This window comes from Solanum tuberosum, unplaced genomic scaffold, assembly GCF_000226075.1.
Source record: "Solanum tuberosum cultivar DM 1-3 516 R44 unplaced genomic scaffold, SolTub_3.0 scf00528, whole genome shotgun sequence".
NCBI classification, from domain to species: domain Eukaryota; kingdom Viridiplantae; phylum Streptophyta; class Magnoliopsida; order Solanales; family Solanaceae; genus Solanum; species Solanum tuberosum.
The window spans coordinates 271,131-290,287 of record NW_006239446.1 but is presented as its reverse complement, the minus strand read 5'-3'; the positions used below and the strand labels follow the sequence as shown (position 1 = coordinate 290,287).

At 35.9% G+C, this 19,157-nt stretch overlaps 4 protein-coding genes across 13 annotated transcripts in view; all 4 read left to right on the top strand.

Moving 5' to 3' along the window:
- The window catches only part of LOC102585802 (ABC transporter I family member 11, chloroplastic), a 19,672-nt gene extending 17,094 nt beyond the window's left edge, over window positions 1–2,578 (top strand). For 7 of the 9 annotated variants that reach the window (XM_006364967.2, XM_015304247.1, XM_015304246.1 and 4 more), the window contains one exon: window positions 2,250–2,578. Coding sequence is in view for 1 of the 9 variants with exons in the window: in XM_015304246.1 (XP_015159732.1) it covers window positions 2,250–2,259 (10 nt within the window). In the remaining 8 variants the exon portion in view is untranslated. Of the gene's footprint in view, window positions 1–1,253; window positions 1,459–2,249 lie in introns of all 9 variants that reach the window. The other 2 variants (XM_015304245.1, XM_015304244.1) reach the window with 1 other exon arrangement.
- Window positions 2,579–3,455: 877 nt separating this feature from the next.
- LOC102584823 (DEAD-box ATP-dependent RNA helicase 21-like) lies at window positions 3,456–9,517 on the top strand. Of its 2 annotated transcripts, none has more exons than XM_006364962.2 (2): window positions 3,456–5,838; window positions 7,241–9,517. In XM_006364962.2, the coding sequence occupies exon 1, from the start codon at window positions 3,714–3,716 to the stop codon at window positions 5,721–5,723; it is 2,010 nt and encodes a 669-aa protein (XP_006365024.1). In that variant the 5' UTR covers window positions 3,456–3,713; the 3' UTR covers window positions 5,724–5,838; window positions 7,241–9,517. The 2 variants fall into 2 exon arrangements, with proteins under 2 accessions (XP_006365024.1, XP_006365023.1); XM_006364961.2 differs by having other exon boundaries at window positions 7,236–9,517.
- A 4,072-nt stretch (window positions 9,518–13,589) lies between these two features.
- On the top strand, window positions 13,590–14,880 carry LOC102584493 (transcription factor TCP20-like). The gene has a single exon (XM_006364960.2). It carries the CDS (start codon window positions 13,759–13,761, stop codon window positions 14,596–14,598), a length of 840 nt encoding a protein of 279 aa, XP_006365022.1. The 5' UTR covers window positions 13,590–13,758; the 3' UTR covers window positions 14,599–14,880.
- Window positions 14,881–16,694: 1,814 nt separating this feature from the next.
- Window positions 16,695–18,536, top strand: LOC102583183 (UDP-glycosyltransferase 87A2-like). The gene is made up of 2 exons (XM_006364956.2): window positions 16,695–17,381; window positions 17,560–18,536. Exons 1-2 carry the CDS (start codon window positions 17,303–17,305, stop codon window positions 18,159–18,161), a joined length of 681 nt encoding a protein of 226 aa, XP_006365018.1. The 5' UTR covers window positions 16,695–17,302; the 3' UTR covers window positions 18,162–18,536.
- Window positions 18,537–19,157: the final 621 nt, after the last annotated feature.

Genomic DNA, 19,157 nt, shown 5'->3' with positions numbered 1-19,157 from the left:
CAAACTTATGTCGCGACTGCTGCTCCTCATTTCGCGATCGGAGACTTGAAATGAATCCCTCGACTGGAATTAGAGTTCGCGACTGCTGCTGCTGCGATTGGAAACTTGAAGTCGACTGTCGCGACTGCTGCTGCTGCGAGTTCGCGACTGCTGCTGCTACGAGTTCGCGTCTGCTGCTGCTGCTCAGCTTGAAAAAGTACAGAGAAGAAGAAGAGGAGGAGTTTTTTCTTGAAAAGTAAAGGAAGTACAACTTTTTTATCTTTTTTCAAAAAGCAGAGTTTTTTCAACTTTTTTTGAAAAAGAAAACTAGAGACAAAAGGGTTTCTCTAGATAAGTGTGTCCTTTTTTATTTATAAAATAAATTATACTTTTAATATTTATTATATTTTCTCTCTTCTTTAACAATTATACTCCTCTTATTTTGTATGTAATTATATCAAAATATGCAATTCATTATTATATATATTTCATAAATATTTTTAGTAATATTTTATTATATATATATATATATATCTACTTATTTGGTATTAATTGGCGCTTCGATTCAAAAAGGCGAGCGCCTTGCCGCGTGGCGAGGCAGGCCCTTGTCGCCTTTTGTCGCCTCTCGCCGTTCAAAACACTGGCTCTGAGGTTGTATGGCTTCATGGATTACTTGCTGAGATTGGATTTCCTCAATCTCATCCTACTCCTCTCCACGCTGACAATACAAGTGCTATTCAGATTGCTACTAATCCAGTTTTTCATGAGAGGACCAAACACATCGAAGTGGATTGTCATTATTTAAGAGAAGTTGTAGATAAATGAGTCCTTACTCTTCCACATGTGTCCAACGATCTTCAAATAGCTGATGTGTTTACAAAATCCATGGCACGGTAACACCATCAGTTTCTAGTAGGCAAATTGATGCTTCTTGATCCACCAGCATCAATTTGAGGGGGGGATGTTAGCATGATGGACAACTAAATGATTGTATATATTAATGTAATTATATAGTGATATAAATTAGCATGATCATATACATTTGTTGTAGAATCAAAGGAATAAATATTGTGATAGAATAGCTGATTTGGAGGGATAGCAAGGCAGATTTAGAGGGATTGAATAGCAGATTTGTAGAGATAGAATAGTTGATCTTTAGGGATAGGAATGGCGGATCTTTAGGGATGTGTAATCTTTATTTTCTCTATATAATGGAAAGACTCTCACTTTGAGAGGCATTTCAACAGAAAATTGACAAGCATGACTAATTTCAGTGTCCACATTGATGGAGGAAATGAGTTGCTGTCTCCTTATACGATCTCGGACAATGCTTACCGTGAGCTAGCTTTTGGGGTTTTCCTAATGTCCATTTTTTCACAAGAATACTAATTCAACAATTATTAGCATTACAACAACTGATCAACCTTAATGATTATAGCCCATTTCTCCTACATTGGCGTTACACATGGAAGGAAGGAGGTACTCGTTTGTTCTTCTGTGTTAACTTTTGCTCACACCTCCATACTACATACTCCTACTTATTAGTTGTATATATTACCCTTAAAGCTCTTACAGTAGACGCGCAAAGGATCAAATTATCACTCTTTCTTGAACATTTTTCCGTCTTGAGCTCCATCACCAAGTCTGAATTACAAATTGAGATAAAGGACTGAGATGATGGCGCATAAGTATGTTTACGTAACAACAGAAGAGAATGACTGCAATTCTATGCGGTTTTACTTGCAATCAGTGTCTGTTTTAATCCAGTACCCTCTATCGCTGGTAAAGCATCATAACTTGTACCAGTTGGAGATACTTTTAAGGCATGGAAGCCAGAGGAAACTTTTTATCGACTGCACCACCTGCTCCAGGGTCCAGAGTTGCAAATCTTTCAGGAAATATTCTAATTTCATCCTTTAGTTGATTGTTCTCATCTTTAATCATTGAGGATGAACTCTCCTTTGAAACAGTTTTAGGACCTACAACAATATTAAAACCTAGGTGTTAAGTGATATATCCTCCAGTGAGGTAGTCAACCCCTTTTACCCTTAATAGAATGAGAACTTCAGGAATGTTGAGAGGTCATAGTGACCCAAAATCACTCAAGGTTATGCTTGGAGTACTTTGTCATATGATGTTTTAAAGAACTAGAAATTTTAATAGGATCCTTGCACTTCTTGTTGCATATTAGTTCTTTATTTATGTTCTTTCTTCGCATTTCCCTTAGTTGATTCCGGCAATCATCTCTGACAATTTATAATGACTTGCAGGTTTTTATGAGACGTGAATTACATACAATTCTTGGAGAGGTGCTCAAGGTTATTGATTTTACTTCAATCCCTGACTATTGAGATCTTCACATTTCATGTAACCTCTTAAATGTAATTAACAGTTTCTGTAATGAGTTTTGAGATAGTTTCTAACTTTCTATAGCATAGCACTTAGTTTGTTCTTCAAATTTAATTAAAGTTTGATGGGTCTGCAGCATTTTCTTTGTCCTAGTCTCTTACCAAAAGTTTTGAATGTCGATTGGAATTTTGTTCAAAATATGTATTATTGTATGCATGTATTGGTAAATAAAATTACACTGTTGAACATACATGAATAGTAGCTTTTCTAGTTGTGGCAGTGAAGGCTTGAACTTCCATTTTTGCTGTAGTTCTGGGTGTATTGTTGTTGTTCTCTTTTTAAGCCTTAAAGTGCAAATGTGCTGAAGCTAAACAGAGAGAACAGAAACTTCAAAAGATGCATGCACACTTCAATCTTGCTATCATTAAAGGGGGTTTTTCTTTCTGCTTAGAAGCCAACAATACTAGTAGGTGATATCTTTCTATTCGTTTTAGGACAGAGTCACACGTGTATCCCGTAAAATTAGTAATGGCGCACACTAAGTTAATCCGAACACCTAAGTTGTCAAAAAGAAATAAAATAGTTAGGTAACTTGTTACTCAGAAAACGGCAACTTAGTGGCCAAGCAAGAACAAGTGATCTAGTCAAAATTTTATTAATTCTTTCAATTTGTCATGAAATTGTTTCTTAATTTATCAGGATAATTTTTAATGCTTTGTTAAGTAATTACTCCTATCCCTTATAAGTTGTCCACTTTTCCCTCTACGAGCTTTTTAAGTAATCATAAATAAGATGAGTAATTTTACTAATTTATCATTTATCCACTCCTTTGAAAACTAATTTTTTTTTAACTTATAAGCTTGATTATGCTTTTTAAAAAATATTAATTGTAGGGGTGGAATTGAATAATTAATTTTGCCTTTAGTTTGATAAATGGACAAATAATTTGAGATGACTATTCATAATAAGTTGACACGACAACTAATATAGGACGGAGATAGTAAAATTTCATTTTCTTAAAGATAGTTGAAATTTCTTTCCAAAAAATGTCTGTTTTCCCTTTTTAATCTTTCTTTCTTTCTTTTTTTCTCCGAAATCCTTATAACTTGAATTAGTTAGTTATTTCCTATTTTGGTTAGTAGTACTATTTACATATATTCTGTAATCTCTTTTTGTTTTTTTTGGGTTTTCCATTCGACTCCGATTCAAGAGCCCACAATTGAACTACTAAATTGAGTTGTTATCGCCTATTTTGGTTAGGTTTTTGATCCTCGCGCCCAATCAGCGCCAAATTTCAAATTCTCTTTAGGTCGGTTGTGCCCTATAAATAGTTCCCAACTTCGCTTCTTCTCAACCCGATCCCCTTTCACCCCGGCTTCTATACGATGACCATATCTGAGAGAAGCATGAACCGGCCCGTCGGAATCAAACCGGATCCGTCCAAGAAGCCGGTTTACCTCACCAAAGCACAGAGAGAGCAGTTAGCCCTTCAGGACGAGATCGCCGATCAGAAACGCTGCCACGAACATCTTCAGGCTAAGTACAACTGCCCTTCCTCCGATAACCACTATTGCGGCAAGAACCGAAAAAGAGATAGAGACAGGAACAGTGACAGAGATAGAGAGAAGGAACCGAATCGAGTTAGATTGGAGAATCCGGCAGAGAAGGAACTCGAAGCTATTCATGAGCAATATTTGGGATCTAAGAAACCCAAGAAACGGGTGATTACACCCAGTGCAAAACTCCGATCATCCTTCGACTGGCAGAACTCTGAAGACACTTCTCGTGACGTCAACCCTCTTTATCAAAACCCTCACGAAGCCCGTCCACACTTTGGTCGCGGATTCTTCGGTGGAATCGACAGAAGGGAGCAGAAGAAGCTTGCCATCAAGAATGAGAGGGAGATGCAGGAGGAGATTTGGAAGAAGGGAGGTGTTGAGGCGACTGCAGTAGAAGCAGCTGCCTTGAAGAAGAAGGAACAAAATGCTGATTTGTATGACACTTTTGACATGAGGGTTGATCAACACTGGACAGATAAGAAGCTGGAGGAAATGACAGAGAGAGATTGGAGGATATTTAGGGAGGATTACAACATATCCTATAAGGGGTCGAGGATACCCCGTCCCATGAGGAATTGGGCCGAGAGCAAGTTAACTACAGAGTTGCTTAAGGCCGTTGAGAGGGCTGGCTACAAGAAGCCTTCTCCTATTCAAATGGCTTCCATTCCACTTGGACTTCAACAACGTGATGTGATTGGTGTAGCAGAGACTGGTTCAGGTAAAACTGCTGCTTTTGTTCTCCCTATGCTGAATTATATCACTAGGCTTCCTCCATTGAGTGAAGAGAATGAGGCAGAGGGGCCATATGCGGTTGTAATGGTGCCCACACGAGAACTAGCTCAACAAATTGAGGATGAGACCGTCAAGTTTGCACACTATTTGGGTATCAAAGTTGTTTCTATTGTTGGTGGGCAGTCCATAGAAGAGCAAGGTTTTAGGATTAGGCAAGGCTGTGAAGTTGTGATTGCAACACCTGGGCGACTTCTCGATTGCTTGGAGAGACGTTATTGTGTTATGAACCAGTGTAACTATGTTGTTCTTGATGAGGCTGACCGGATGATTGATATGGGTTTTGGACCTCAAGTTGTTGGTGTACTGGATGCAATGCCTTCAAGTAATATGAAACCAAAGAATGAGGATGAAGAGCTTGATGAGAAGAAGATTTACCGTACCACTTATATGTTCAGTGCTACCATGCCACCTGCTGTAGAGCGGCTGGCTAGAAATTACTTAAGAAATCCTGCTGTCGTGACTATTGGCACTGCTGGAAAGGCTACTGACCGCATTACTCAGCATATCTTCATGGTAGAGGAATCTGAGAAAATGTTTAAGCTGCAGAGGTTTCTGGATGAGCTTGGAGATAAGACTGCTATTGTGTTCATCAACTCTAGAAAGCGGGTTGACACAGTTGCCAAGAATCTGGATAAATCCGGCTATAGGGTAACCACACTGCATGGTGGGAAATCACAGGAGCAGAGGGAAATCAGCCTTGAAGGATTTAGGACAAAGAAGTATAATGTGTTAGTTGCTAGTGATGTTGCTGGTCGTGGAATTGATATACCTGATGTGGCCCATGTGATTAACTATGATATGCCAAACAAACTTGAAGCATACACCCATCGTATTGGACGTACAGGTCGTGCAGGAAAGACAGGTGTAGCCACAACATTTTTGACCTTGCAGGATACTGAAGTCTTTTATGATCTTACGCAAATGCTCATCCAAAGCAACAGTCATGTTCCCCCTGAACTTGCTAGGCACGACGCTTCAAAGCTCAAGCCGGGAAGTATTCCTGGCAGACCACCTAGGAGGAATGATATTGTTTTTACTCATTAAAGTTGGAACTCATGCATATTCTATCATAGTGGTCGAGAGTAAAGAGTTCATATAATGGTATCTGCTGAAAGATGGAGTTGGTAGATATGGTGAAGGACTCCTACATAGTGCAGTGGTAAACACACAACCAGTTATTTTATAAATATTTTTCATTCTATTACTAACAACAAATATGTTGTTAACTTTCCTTAAGGCATTGTCACTTGGATTGTTGGCAACTGAGTCTTTCTGTGAACATCTACTCTCTTGTTTCTTATATTTCTTTAAACATTACTGTATCTTCTGACACTGTCTGCGCAGTTTTAGTTTTCCTTATATTTCTGTTATACTTTACTCTATCTCAGGTACTATGTTCTTACTTATGATTGTGATTATATGACAACAACCTACCCACTCTAAACCCATAAGTGGGGTCTGGGGAGGGTAGTATGTATGCAGACCTTACCCCTAACCTGGAAGGTAGTTGTTTCCAATAGACCCTCGGCTCAAGGAAAATTGATTGTGATAATATGATGCTGAGAATTTCACTTTGCTGGTAAAAAATTTCTTTACCTAGTGTTCTCCTAACCTTATTACCCAAAAAAAGGAGCAGATCAATGGTAGTATAGTGCAGTATGCCATGGCACTCCATTGGGGGGGTTGAGGGGTTGGTTTGCAGAACCATTCAAATGTCTTACCCCTTAGTAACAGTCAACGGGACTATGCAAAGCATTCAGCTTGAGGTTTCATGCATTGAAAGTGTGGATTTAGTTACATGAGATTTGCATGCATTGCTCACTTACACTTAGTTATGTTTAGATTATGACAGATTGCTCACTTGATGGTGAAGCATATCAAGAGTTAGATAATGATCTTTTTAGGTGAAAACAATCTGAGGCCCATTGTACCATCGACACTTGTAGAATTGATCATACTACCACTATGTAAATGAAGTTCAGAAGGCTCTTGATTGATTGCAGGACATGCTTTAGTGTTTTGTTTTGGCCCAACTTTCAAATGATTTATAGTTTTCAGCTTATTTCATTCCATCAGTATAACAACAAGGCCCTTGAGCACCTTGTAAAGATGGAAAATGACTTCTAAATCATCAGCAATCTGATGGAGGAGGAGTACTATGAGTGCATCAGGTGTACATGTAATTTCCCCGTAATAATCACAGAGAGGGATGCACCAATAATTACTCTGCGGGAGAGAGAATAGCCATCCTTTTTAGTAGTCATCCTTGGTGTCCTATTGCTTATGCACCACAAGCGAACTACTTGTTTAACTGGACAGAACCTGGGGAAGCATTGGATAATGCATGAGAAATGTGGTTTTAGATGCTTGAATTAGTTTTATGGTGGAAGAAGTAGATGTTGGCACATATAAAATTCAACTTCTGCTTCCATATAATATATAATGTGAAATGCAGGTAAAATCAACATATTGCATTTCATGTACTGTCAAAGTGCCTTCTCACTGTAAAGAAAGATGATGAGACATTGGGTTAATTCCTTGTATGTGATTGTGCAGCACAGATTGAAGCTTGGGACTGATATCCTGTAGATAATAAGCAATTGAACAGGCATGAACTTCTTTAGCTCCTCGGAATTATCCTAAATACTTTTTAATAACAATACATTTATACTTTATTAATGAAACATTTTTTCGTTCCTTGCTTGCATCCTTTTTGCAATATTTCTGTCTATCTTTATGTATGCCAACATTCTGACACCCACCATTTGTGTATATATGATTGTTAGCTAGGCTGGCCTTTGCTCTTGTATTGGGAATTGGTGGTGGTGGTCGTGGAGGTGTTGCTGTAAACAAATATTGGATAACCTTTTGTTAGTTTGCTTCTTATGTGAATCATGTTTCTGATTCTCTTGTCTGTTTTATATCCTCCCTTGTCACTAGCATGCTTTTGCTTTTGCTTTCCTTCAGGTTTCCACCGGGATGTTTATATTGGCCGTTGGAAGAGGTACTCTTTTGTCTATTATTTTGTTTTGAAAGAATGAAACAACATGGTTGGATTAAACAACATGCTCTGGCAATCTAAATAAGAGTGTCATGGGTTGCTTTACTTTCTTTTACTTTGATGAATATACAAAAAATGTTGAATCTCTCTGCCGTAGAACTTTTTAAGATTCCATAATAGGTTTTATTATCTACTTCAAAAACTAAAGGCAATCAGGGTGGAAATGCATCTGTTTGAGAGGAACTCTTCTATTGCTTCACTAAAAGCAAATTGTGTTTGGTTCTACTGATTAATGGATCCATTAACTGATTTGGCATGATATTTAGGCCCTTGTCACTTTGGAAACAAATTTAAATACTGTATCCTCGCCATCATGTGAGAATTCAGCACTCTCACTGAGAGAATTTTAGCATGACAATACTTTTTCGACTAAGAAATTCTTAGTGTTGCAATAATTGATCAAACTTTGTGTGAGGATACAGCCCATTTCTATTGCGCAGCAGTACATAGAAGGAGGAGGTACTCCTTTATTCTTCTGTATTACTTTTTGCTCACACTTGACATAATAAATACTACATTTTAGTTGCATATACTACTGGTCTTTTCTCCAGTATTTTCTTTTCATACCTGTTTTGATATGTTTTACTTGAGCCAAGGTCTATCGAAAATAGTCTTTCTACCTCAAGTCCTCTACAGGTAGGGTAAGGTTGCATACACCCCACCCTCTCAAGACCCCACTTGTGGGATTTTACTAGGTATGTTGTTGTTGTATCCACTTCATCATTTGCTTTGAAGTTAGAAGCTTCCCAGGAAATAATTCTATTTGTACATATTTTTTTGGATTGTTCTCATATGTCAATCCTTGAGGATGAACTCTTATCTGAAATATTTTTAGGACCTGACACTGTCTTCAAGAAGCAGAAGAACTTGTGTAATGCTTTTATACTTTATGTAAAATGTGCATCAATCGTCTTTGTTACAGCTAATATGAAATGTCATCTTAATGTTTAGATCATGGAAAGAGTTTGGTAGGTAGGATAAAGATATTAATTTCAGGATAAAATTTGGGATTAACCTTATTTATGTTTTAGTTTGTAGTATTAACTAATCCTGAGATTTATTTATGGGAAAATTACCTATCTACACACCATTATTTACTATATTTTCTATTATTCCTTGCCATTTTAAAATAATACAAAAATCCCTCTTTTTCCTCCAAAAACCCAAACGTCCGGATACATTACTCTTCATTCCAAACCCACGTTTCCCCACTCCTATTTTCACTCCTTCAATCTTTCCCTATTTTCACTCCCATAATATAATTAGTTATCTCCCTCATCCTAAAATTTGAATTTCAAAAGATTTCTCTCTCTAGTTAATCAATTTCAAATCTGTCAATAGGTAATTGTCCTCTCCACTTTGTTGTTCGTTTTTTTTTATTTTTATTTTTCATCAATTTTTTGATACATATGGATGATCCTTCGTTTAGTAGTGGGATTACCCAATTAAATACATCTAACACTGATTGAATTTATGATTATGATGATCATAAATGGGCTGAAAACAAATCTAAAAGCTTGCACGATTCATTTACAACGACGAATCAAAATTCCGAGAAAGCAAAGTCGAAGAAGGATGTACCTTCATTGTCTAAAGTGGATGTGGAAAAAACACCCAAGAAAAGGGGTAGAAAAGTTGCTCCTGTAATTTCTCGACCTACATTACCCAGGGTATCTGTTTCCTAACTGATACTTTTTTTTTATTTTTGATATCCCCCATTGTTAGTTGCTTCAAAAAATTTGATACATTGTTGTTAAAGTGATATCATATTACTATGTGTCTTGATTTAAATGTATTAGGTTGATACATAAAACCCTAGTTTCGTTCTCTATTTTAATTTGTGTTATGAATGTATAAGATTATAAAGTTCAAATTATATGATTAGTTGTTATATGCATAATATTGTATCGCATTCTAACATGATTCAAACCTGATACAAAAATATCATATAATGAGTATATGATGTTATATTTAGTACCAGATACAAAATTTTGACAATTTTTTTACTTTATCTAGTTTTAATGAGTATCAGATAAACTTTTATCAGTATGTATTAGTTAAATAGTGAGATACCTTGTAGTTGCAATTATGTATCACATACTTCAATTTTTTTGTTCACATTTTAGTTTCAATCAGTTTTCCACTAGTTCAGCATGTATTATGTAGATTTTTTAGTTGATGAACGTTATTTTAGAATTGCAGTCTTTGAAATACGTCATTAAACAGATTTCAAAGCACTCGCTAAGGTTCGGTTCTACGTACAATATGAATTTTATCGAAGAGTTTGAATTGCCCACAGGAGATGAAAGTATCAAATAATTCAATAATACTTTTTTTGGGTCATACCTCAATATCCCAAATGTAACTACCAAGGATAGATCACAAAGTGTTTGTTGCTTTTGGAGGTGGAGTAGGACAACATGGACTTCATATTCGTCATGCCAATAGAAATGTTTTGCATTTTAGTATCAAGAAATTTGCAATCATAACTGCTTTGAAATGCACATGAAACATTGGAGATTTTAGATATCCAGATTCCATAACGAGTAGGCTAGTTCAAAGGTACTTGACCTGGGAAAAGAATAGTGTAAACAAGAGATGGTTGGTTCAACATTTTATAATGGGTATTTGGGACAACATCTAGGATGTCGTTCAAATGACAATCTTTTATTTCATTCATACATTTATTTTCTCTCAACTCGGCGATTTCTTAATGGTCGAAGATAGGAGGTATCAACAGTTTCCTTGGGGACAACTTGCTTTCTCAAAGTTGATGAAATCACTTAGGCAGGAGTTCACCTCTGAAAAACTAATGTATCGGTTATCCGGCATGTCATATGCTCTTAATGTTTGGATATATGAATGTGCTTTTGTAGTAAATGAAGAGATTGTCATTAATGCTATCATTTCCTTCTTTAACAACAATTCTTCATTTATCACAAAAGCAAATTCATATATCCAAACATTAAGAGCATATGGCATGTCGGATAACCGATACATTTGTTTTTCAGAGGTGAACTCCTGCCAAAGTGATTTCATCAACTTGGAGAAAGTAAGTTGTCCCCAAGGAAACTGTTGATACCTCCCATCTTTGATCATTAAAAAATCCTCGATCGATATATGTGTATCATTGAGTTGAGAGAAAATGAAGTAAGGGATTGCCATTTAACGACATCCTGGTAGTTACATTTTGGGATATTGAGGTATGACCCAAAAATAGTATTCTTGAATAATTCGATACATTCATCCCCCGTGGACAACTCAAACACTTCGATAAAATTCATATTGTACGTAGAACTAAACCTTAGTGAGTGCTTTGAAATCTGTTTAATGATGTATTTCATAGACTACAATTCCAAAAAAATCTACATGCTAAACTGATTGGAACTAAAATGTGAACAAAAAAATTTAAGTATGTGATACATAACTGCAACTACAAGGTATCTTACTAATACAATAATGACAAAAGTGTATCTGATACTCATTAAAACTTGATAAAGTAAAAAATCTGTCAAATTTTGTTTCTGATACTAAATATAACATTATATACTCATTATGTGATATTTATGTATCAGATTTAAACCACGTTAGAATGCGATACAATATTCTGCATATTACCGCCCATCATACAATTTGAACTTTATAATCTGATACATTTATAATAGAGAACAAAATTCAAATTTTATGTATCAACCTAGTACATTTAAATCAAGATACATAGCAATATGATAATATCACTTCCATGTTCGGGGTAGCCCAGTGGTTTGAGCTTGGGACTTCCATGTTGGAGGTCTCAAGTTCGAAACCCCTTGCCAGCGAAAGCAAAGGGTTTGCTTTCTGGGTCGAGCTCGTCGCACCAGGCTTGCCTAGTGCGGTTTACCTCTCCTATGTGGTTTACGAGCTATTGCATAGGAGCGGGGGTTTTACCCTGTGTGCACCCAAAGGGTAGCGGCTGCGGGTTTCCCTTGTAATAAAAAAAATAAAATATCACTTTAACAATAGTACATCAAATTTTTTGAAGCAACTAACAACAGGGGATATAAAAAAAGTATCAGTTAGGAAATAAAAATACCCTGGGTAATGTAGGTCGAGAAATTGCAGGAGCAATTTTTCTACCCTTTTCTTGGGTGATTTTTCCATATCCACTTTAGACGATGAAGGTATATTATTCGACTTTGCCTTCTCGAAACTTTGATTCATCATTGTAAATGGATCGTTCAAGCTTTTAGATCTGTTTTCAGGATCATCAGAATCCTAAATTCGATCAGTGCTAGATGTATTTAATTAGGTAATCTCAATACTAAACAAAGGAACATCCAGAAAATTGATTAAAAAAATGAAGAACAACAAAGTGGAGAAGACGATAACTACCTATTGACAAAATTGAAATTGATTGACTGGAGAGAGAAATCTTTTGAAATTAGGATGAAGGAGATAACTGATTAAATTATGAGAGTGGAAATAAGGAGAGAGTGAGGAAACGTGGGTTTGGAATGGAGAGTAATGTATCCGGACGTTTGAGTTTTTGTAGGAAAAAGAGGGATTTTTGTATCATTTTGAAATGGTAGGGAATAATAATAAAAAATATGGTAAATAATGGTGTGTAGATAGATAATTTTTTCAAATTTAAGAGATTGTCCATATATTCTAATGAAATTTAAAAGATTGTCGATGTATTCTCCGTGGTAACATGGAGTGGATTAGAAGCAACCACATATATATATATAAACCCAAGCGTCTGCATGCATCTCCACCCTACACATGTAGTGCTATCTCATATGTGGACATCACATCCTATTATTAGTATACTAGAATGTCAATTGTCATGCGCGTTAAGACTTCAATTATTAAAGTAGAAAAATTACACCATAAAATATATATTATTCAATGCGTTTTAATTTGTTTGTCTTGTTTTGATTTGGATGGAGTTAAAAGAAAAATTTAAATTTTGTGATCTTAAATTATACATTTTGCTAAATATATCAAAATGTCATTTAATCTTGTGATATGTAGAAAATTAAAAAGTTGCTTAAATACAGAGGAGACGTCTTTTTTCAAATGGATTAAAAATGAAAATAATACAAATAAATTGAAACTGAGAAAATATTCACATTGTATTTACCTACCAACACAAAAAAGCCCAAATTAAGTTTCCACCTTTCCCGTGAAATTTGACCATTTGGTTCCCCATCTTCTTTCTTTTTCTATTTTCTCAGGACCCTATTGAATCAAAATGCTAAACAGTTGAAACTGGAAAGAGTACTGCAAGCTATTATTACTATTATTCCCTTTTTCCTATTCATTTGTCAAAAAAAAAATAATTTGATTTTTCTTTTTACTTGTCATTTTTGACAAATTAAGAAAGGATAAGTTTTTTTTCTATTATACCCTCAATTAATAACATTGAGTTAATTTCTTTGAAAAATTTAGTGAGTAAATGTATTTGAGACCTCATCAATTAATAGTGTTAAAATGGTAAATTTACTGCATTAACCATTATTTTTTAATAGGTGTGTCAAGTCAAAATTTAACAAATAAAAAGAGACGGAAGGAGTATTATTTATAAGGTACAAGCCTGTGCCATAATGGTTTAGCCACACTAATTTTGAGTATGTATACGTAGACATCTCAATTTATCTTTTTGTGTCCATTGAAACACCTTCAAAATTAATGCATCACATCAGCATAATGGTTTAGCCACTATTGCTCCTGAACTGAGAGGAAATTTTCAATCTTTTCACATTTTCAAATTCTTGTGAGTGACAGAAAGTGAAACCTCCTGAAATGACAACATTGTTAGAACTTTCCTCTCCTTTTCTTTTCTTCTTTTGTTTTTTGTCTCTTCTTTGAGGTCACTTTCTTCTCTCAAACAGGACACACAAGTGAAAGAAAAAATCAAAACTTATCTTCTTTTTCCTATTACTAGTAAACAAAGAGCCTCCTTGTTTTTTCTTTCTAAGGAGTAATTTAATTTAATTATTACTATAACCTGCAAGGTAGACCCATCTAGTTCCATTCATGGATCCCAAGCAGCCTAACAACAAAAATATTAAGCCTACTCCTGATCAGATAAAAGACTTGCAGATTTTGAAAAATGATGAAACCAAGAAACAGCAGCAGGTGGCTGCTCCTAAAAGAAAAGATAGGCATACCAAAGTTGAAGGTAGAGGGAGGAGGATACGTATGCCTGCTCTATGTGCAGCAAGAATCTTTCAACTTACGCGTGAATTGGGTCATAAATCTGATGGTGAGACAATTCAGTGGCTGCTGCAGCAAGCCGAGCCTTCGATTTTTGCTGCTACTGGCACAGGGACAATTCCTGCATCGGCTTTAGCTGCAGCAGCATCTGTTTCTCAACAGGGGATCTCTGTATCAGCTGGTTTAATGATTGAATCGGGGGCGAATATCGCGGGGTCAGGTAGCAGTAGAAGTAGTAATAGTAGGACCAATTGGCCAATGATCTGTGGGGATTTTGGAAGACCCCATTTGGCTACAGTAGGAATATGGCCTGCCCCTGCCCCTGTTATCACTAGTTTTGGGTTTCAGTCCTCATCTGCTCCATCAAGCGCCAGTTTAGGCAGTGAAAGTTCAAACTATTACTTACAGAAAATTGGGTTTCCAGGATTTGATCTGCCTGCAGCTACAAATATGAATCCTATGAGTTTTACTTCAATTCTTGGTGGAAGTAACCAGCAACTGCCAGGATTGGAGCTTGGATTATCTCAAGAGGGTCATTTAGGGGTTTTGAACCAGATATACCAGCAGGCAAGAATGCAACATCCGCAGCAGCAACAACAAGATCAGCACCAGCATCAACAACAATCTCCGGAGGATGATTCTCAAGGATCAGGACATTAAAGCATCCTTCAGATAAAAGACCTGAGTTAGGTTATTTTGGTGAATGAGTTTTCATTTGTTAGGAGGTGTATTGATTATAAGTTAAAAGCCATCCATCTTTTTGTTAATCATTCGCCCTTTATATATGAGTGGTGTGCTTATATCTTGCTTGCTGAAATAGACATGGTAATCACAAATACAACTGCAATTTTCTCTTATATTTTATACTATATGAGGCTTCGGAATGATTCACGTCTTTGTATTTGTACAAGGGGTTTGCTGAAATCAATTCCAATTTCAGTATATCCAACTTAATGAGATCACAAAACTCTGCTCTAGTTTCTTCTGTTTGGGGGTTTGAGGGGAGACGGAGTAGAGTTTTTACAATCTTTTCTTTGGCCAATTCACCGGAAGAAAGAGTAAGATGAGGCATAAGTACTCTTAATTCTGAAATGTTGTTTAAGAATCAATTAAGCAATGGGACAATTCTCTACTCAATTCAATCTTTTCCTCGAGAAAACGATTGCCACTTTCTACTCGAGAAAAAGAATAAGGAACATGGTACTGAATTGCTTCTTTTCCTCCAAGTGTTGTGCATATGATTGCTCCTTTTTCAAGTGGTAGGATGCTTTTGCTTAAACACAACTGAAAATTGTCTTTAAGAACTGATGTGATCACCATATGACGTCTAGTTCTATAAGAAAATTCTCATGGTTTTATTGACCTTTTTAGTGCTGGTTTGTCTTTGAGAAGCTATATGTATGGATATTTATTGAGAGTGAGTGTTGTTGGTCTGCATTGGAAGCATGGAATACTATCTCTCTGGTGTGTGGATATCCATTTTGCCCTCCATATTTATTGTCTATCGAGTGAGTTGTCTTCAGAAAGTATCAATTCTTGAAATGCAGTTTCATCTTTTTGAGAAATTATTGATTTATGGTAGTTCATTTTGATATCTTTATTTAATAACTGCATTTGGTATGAGCAAGAAGTTTCTGCCTGTTGTTATTCACAAGCATTCTGCCAATATTTAGACAGGCTGCTTTGGTGGCATAGGATTAGTTTGCTGCATAGGTGAAACAGATGCTGCTGTTTATTAAGAGTTGCAGGAATCTAAGTGCACTTTGTGACTGTTTATGCTGTTTTTACAACTATGATTGAGTATATAAAGACTTGTTAACCTGGGATTGAAATTGATAGAGTCAATAGGCTATGATGTACTTTTCGCCTTGATTTGGCTTAAATATGATAAGATTATCACTATATTTACCATTCTTGTCGCGAAACAGATAAATCTTCCACGTTATCAGAACTTCAAACATTCTCTTTTAGCCATGTTGAGATATTGTATGTCTAATCCCTTTCACTTCAGCGCATATACAGAGACCTCTGCTATTCTCATCATATTTCCATCACTTCCACTCCCCCAACATTATTTCCTTGATATTGGTTCTGTCTCGTCATAGCAATTTTGATCATTTTCCATGTCTCAATCTGTATCATTGCATGTAACAAAAAGGATTAATCCTTCATTGCTTGTACAAGAACTTAGATTTATGCGGACAAACAAACAACATAGTTTTGTCGTACTTTTGTGAGAAGAAAAGAGGCTCATGAAGAACAATCTTGTCCTCCTTTCAATTTGAAATTCCAACCAATCTGACCATGTTCATATGGCCATCTCATAGCGGCACAGCTTCAATTCCAACCTTCTTGTAGATTGCATTGGAGCTATTAAAAGATCCCCATCTGTGTAAAGTTGACATGGAACTATGAGAGAACAATCATGTTACTTATAACTACTAGATCTTTACATTGTCGGTAAAAATGAGTTTTACAAGTAGCATCCATGTTGACTATGTTCTCTCTATCTTCCAACACGCCTCATCTTCCTCCCACCCCATAGTCTCATCCCGACCATCCTCACTTCCCATATTATTTATCTAGATATTTATTTTTACTTTACACTTTTAACTTTTCAAGTAAAGACAATTATCTTTTTCATGTTTAACAACTTAAGCATTAATCACTTATTTTCAAATTATATTTCAAGACTTAATAATTAACATTTAAAACAATCATATTTCAAATCTAAATATAACAAGTAAAGGCGAGAGGAGGGAGTATTTTATTAGTTTTACCTAGAAACACAACAATAGTAGGTAAGAAACCAGTCATTTCTTCTAGAAAACTTTTTTCTGGCTGCTCAACACAACCTCCATCTTCACTGATCATCAATCTGGTCAACTTTGTCAGTCTTAAAACCCCAGTTTTTGTTTTTCCAATTCATAGGGCAAAAAGAATCAATAAATGGAAACTACCAACGTCGATCAAGCTCTATGTAATTGCCATATATTGGTGATTCCGTATCCAGGTAGAGGCCACATCAATCCGTTGATGAATCTGTGCAAGCTCATAGCTACAACGTCCACACCAAATCATCTACTACAAGTCTCTTTTATTGTAACTGAAGAGTGGTTCAGCTCTTTGAAATCAGAGCAAAAGCCAGATAATATCAAATTTCTAACAATCCCAAATGTAATTCCATCAGAAAAGGATCGGAGTAAAGATTTGTTGGGGTTCGTGGAAGCTGTGTATACTAAGATGGAAGCTCCCATTGATAGTATACTTGACGGGATTTCAAAGCCCTTTAGTTGATTCGTACCTGACGTGGGCAGTCCGTATTGGGGAGCGGAGGAATATTCCGGTGGCTTCATTTTGGCCCATGTCTCCCACGGTTTTCTCCATCCTTTATCACCATCAACTACTCCTAGCTAATGGACATTTTGAAGCCAATTTGACAGGTATACTTGTTTTTAAGTTGTTAGATTAGATAACTGGAAACATATTTCCTTTCCACTAATTTATGAATTCTAAAAAAATATAGTAATAGCTTATTAAGTTTTGAATTACGCATATTAAAAGAATTGTGTAACATGCATATAGAATATGAATTCAAATTATTGGCTTCTTAATAAACAGAGCAAGGAGAAGAGGTCGTAAATTACATTCCGGGGATCAAACCAATTTGTGTAAAGGATCTCCCACCTGTGTTCTACAGCAAATACCGGGAGATGTTGCCCTTGATTCTCGAAGCTGTATCAATGTTGGTCAATAAAGCACAATACGCCTTGTTCACCACCATTGAACCATTGGAATCTCAAGTAATTGAGGCTTTACAAGCTGAAATTCCAGTCCCCATTTTCACAGTTGGTCCAACAATCCCTTACATGGATACCGAATTAAACACTAACAAGCCTAGTCCAAACTACTTGTTATGGCTTGATGATCAACCTAAGGACTCTGTTCTATACATATCCCAAGGAAGTTTCTTGTCAGTATCAAATACACAGTTAGATGAAATTATAGCGGGCATGCACAGCAGTGGTGTCCGTACATTTTGGGTGGCACGTGAAACTTCTTCCTTACTTACAGATGGAATTGGGAAGAGGGGAATCGTGGTGCCTTGGTGCATTTGCTGGATTTTGGTCGCATTGTGGATGGAATTCAACCAAGGAAGGTGCATTTGCTGGCGTTCCATTTCTTACGTTCCCCATTGTGGCTTACCAACTGTAAACAAATAGTGGAGGACTGGAAGATTGGGTGGAGGGTCAATAAGGAAAGTGAGAACCTGGTTAAGAGAGATGAAATTGCTCTACTTGTGCAGAGTTTTATGGACCTTGGCAGCTACCACGGAAGAGAAATGAGGAAAAAAGCAATGGGAATACGAAAGATCTTTCAAGAGTCAATTGAAAGTGGATCCATTCAAGGAAATATTAACAAGTTCATTCGGGATATTTCTCGAGGCCCAAGTCAATAATGTTTGGTTATAGAGAAGTTATGCAGATATAGTCTGTATGAACTAAATAAATATAAAAATTATTTCTGTAATATGTTTCACTTGGGAAGAGTATCCAACTCTTTATTGAATAAAACACAAACAAGCTAAGCGCTGCCAATGTTTCTACCTACTGTTATTCACAGGCATCCTGCCGATGTTTCGACATGCTGCTTTTGTGGAGAAAGAAACTAGTATCAACTACTTGATACTGTAATCTAATCTGCAATATTAGAAATTTGATCATTGCACACAACAATAATATTGTGTGACTTCATGTCACAGTGACTGATTATTCCTCTGTTGTGAATGTGACTAAGCCCTAAAACAGCTTTCTTTGTGTATTTTGCACTTCAAACTTGGATAACAGTTGTTCTTGTGTCACTATATAGTATTTCTCAACATACTAACAACTCATATCTTTTTTAACTTTCCTGTGTCAGTGATGGTTCAAAATCACTGTGTGACTATAGATTAAGTAAAGGAAAAGGAATTAGAAGATACACAAGTATATTATGTATAAAATATTACCTTCATACTTTTTCTATTGATTTGATTATGTTAACAAATATATTAAGTACTTCTTCTAGATATACAAAATTATTAAATTAATTTTTTTTTATATATTTTTATTTATGATAACTAAATAAGATCTAAATATCAAATATTAATATACATGTATGATATATAATAGCACTTAATTATTATGGAAATATCATAAAAAACTTGCGGTAAGAATGAT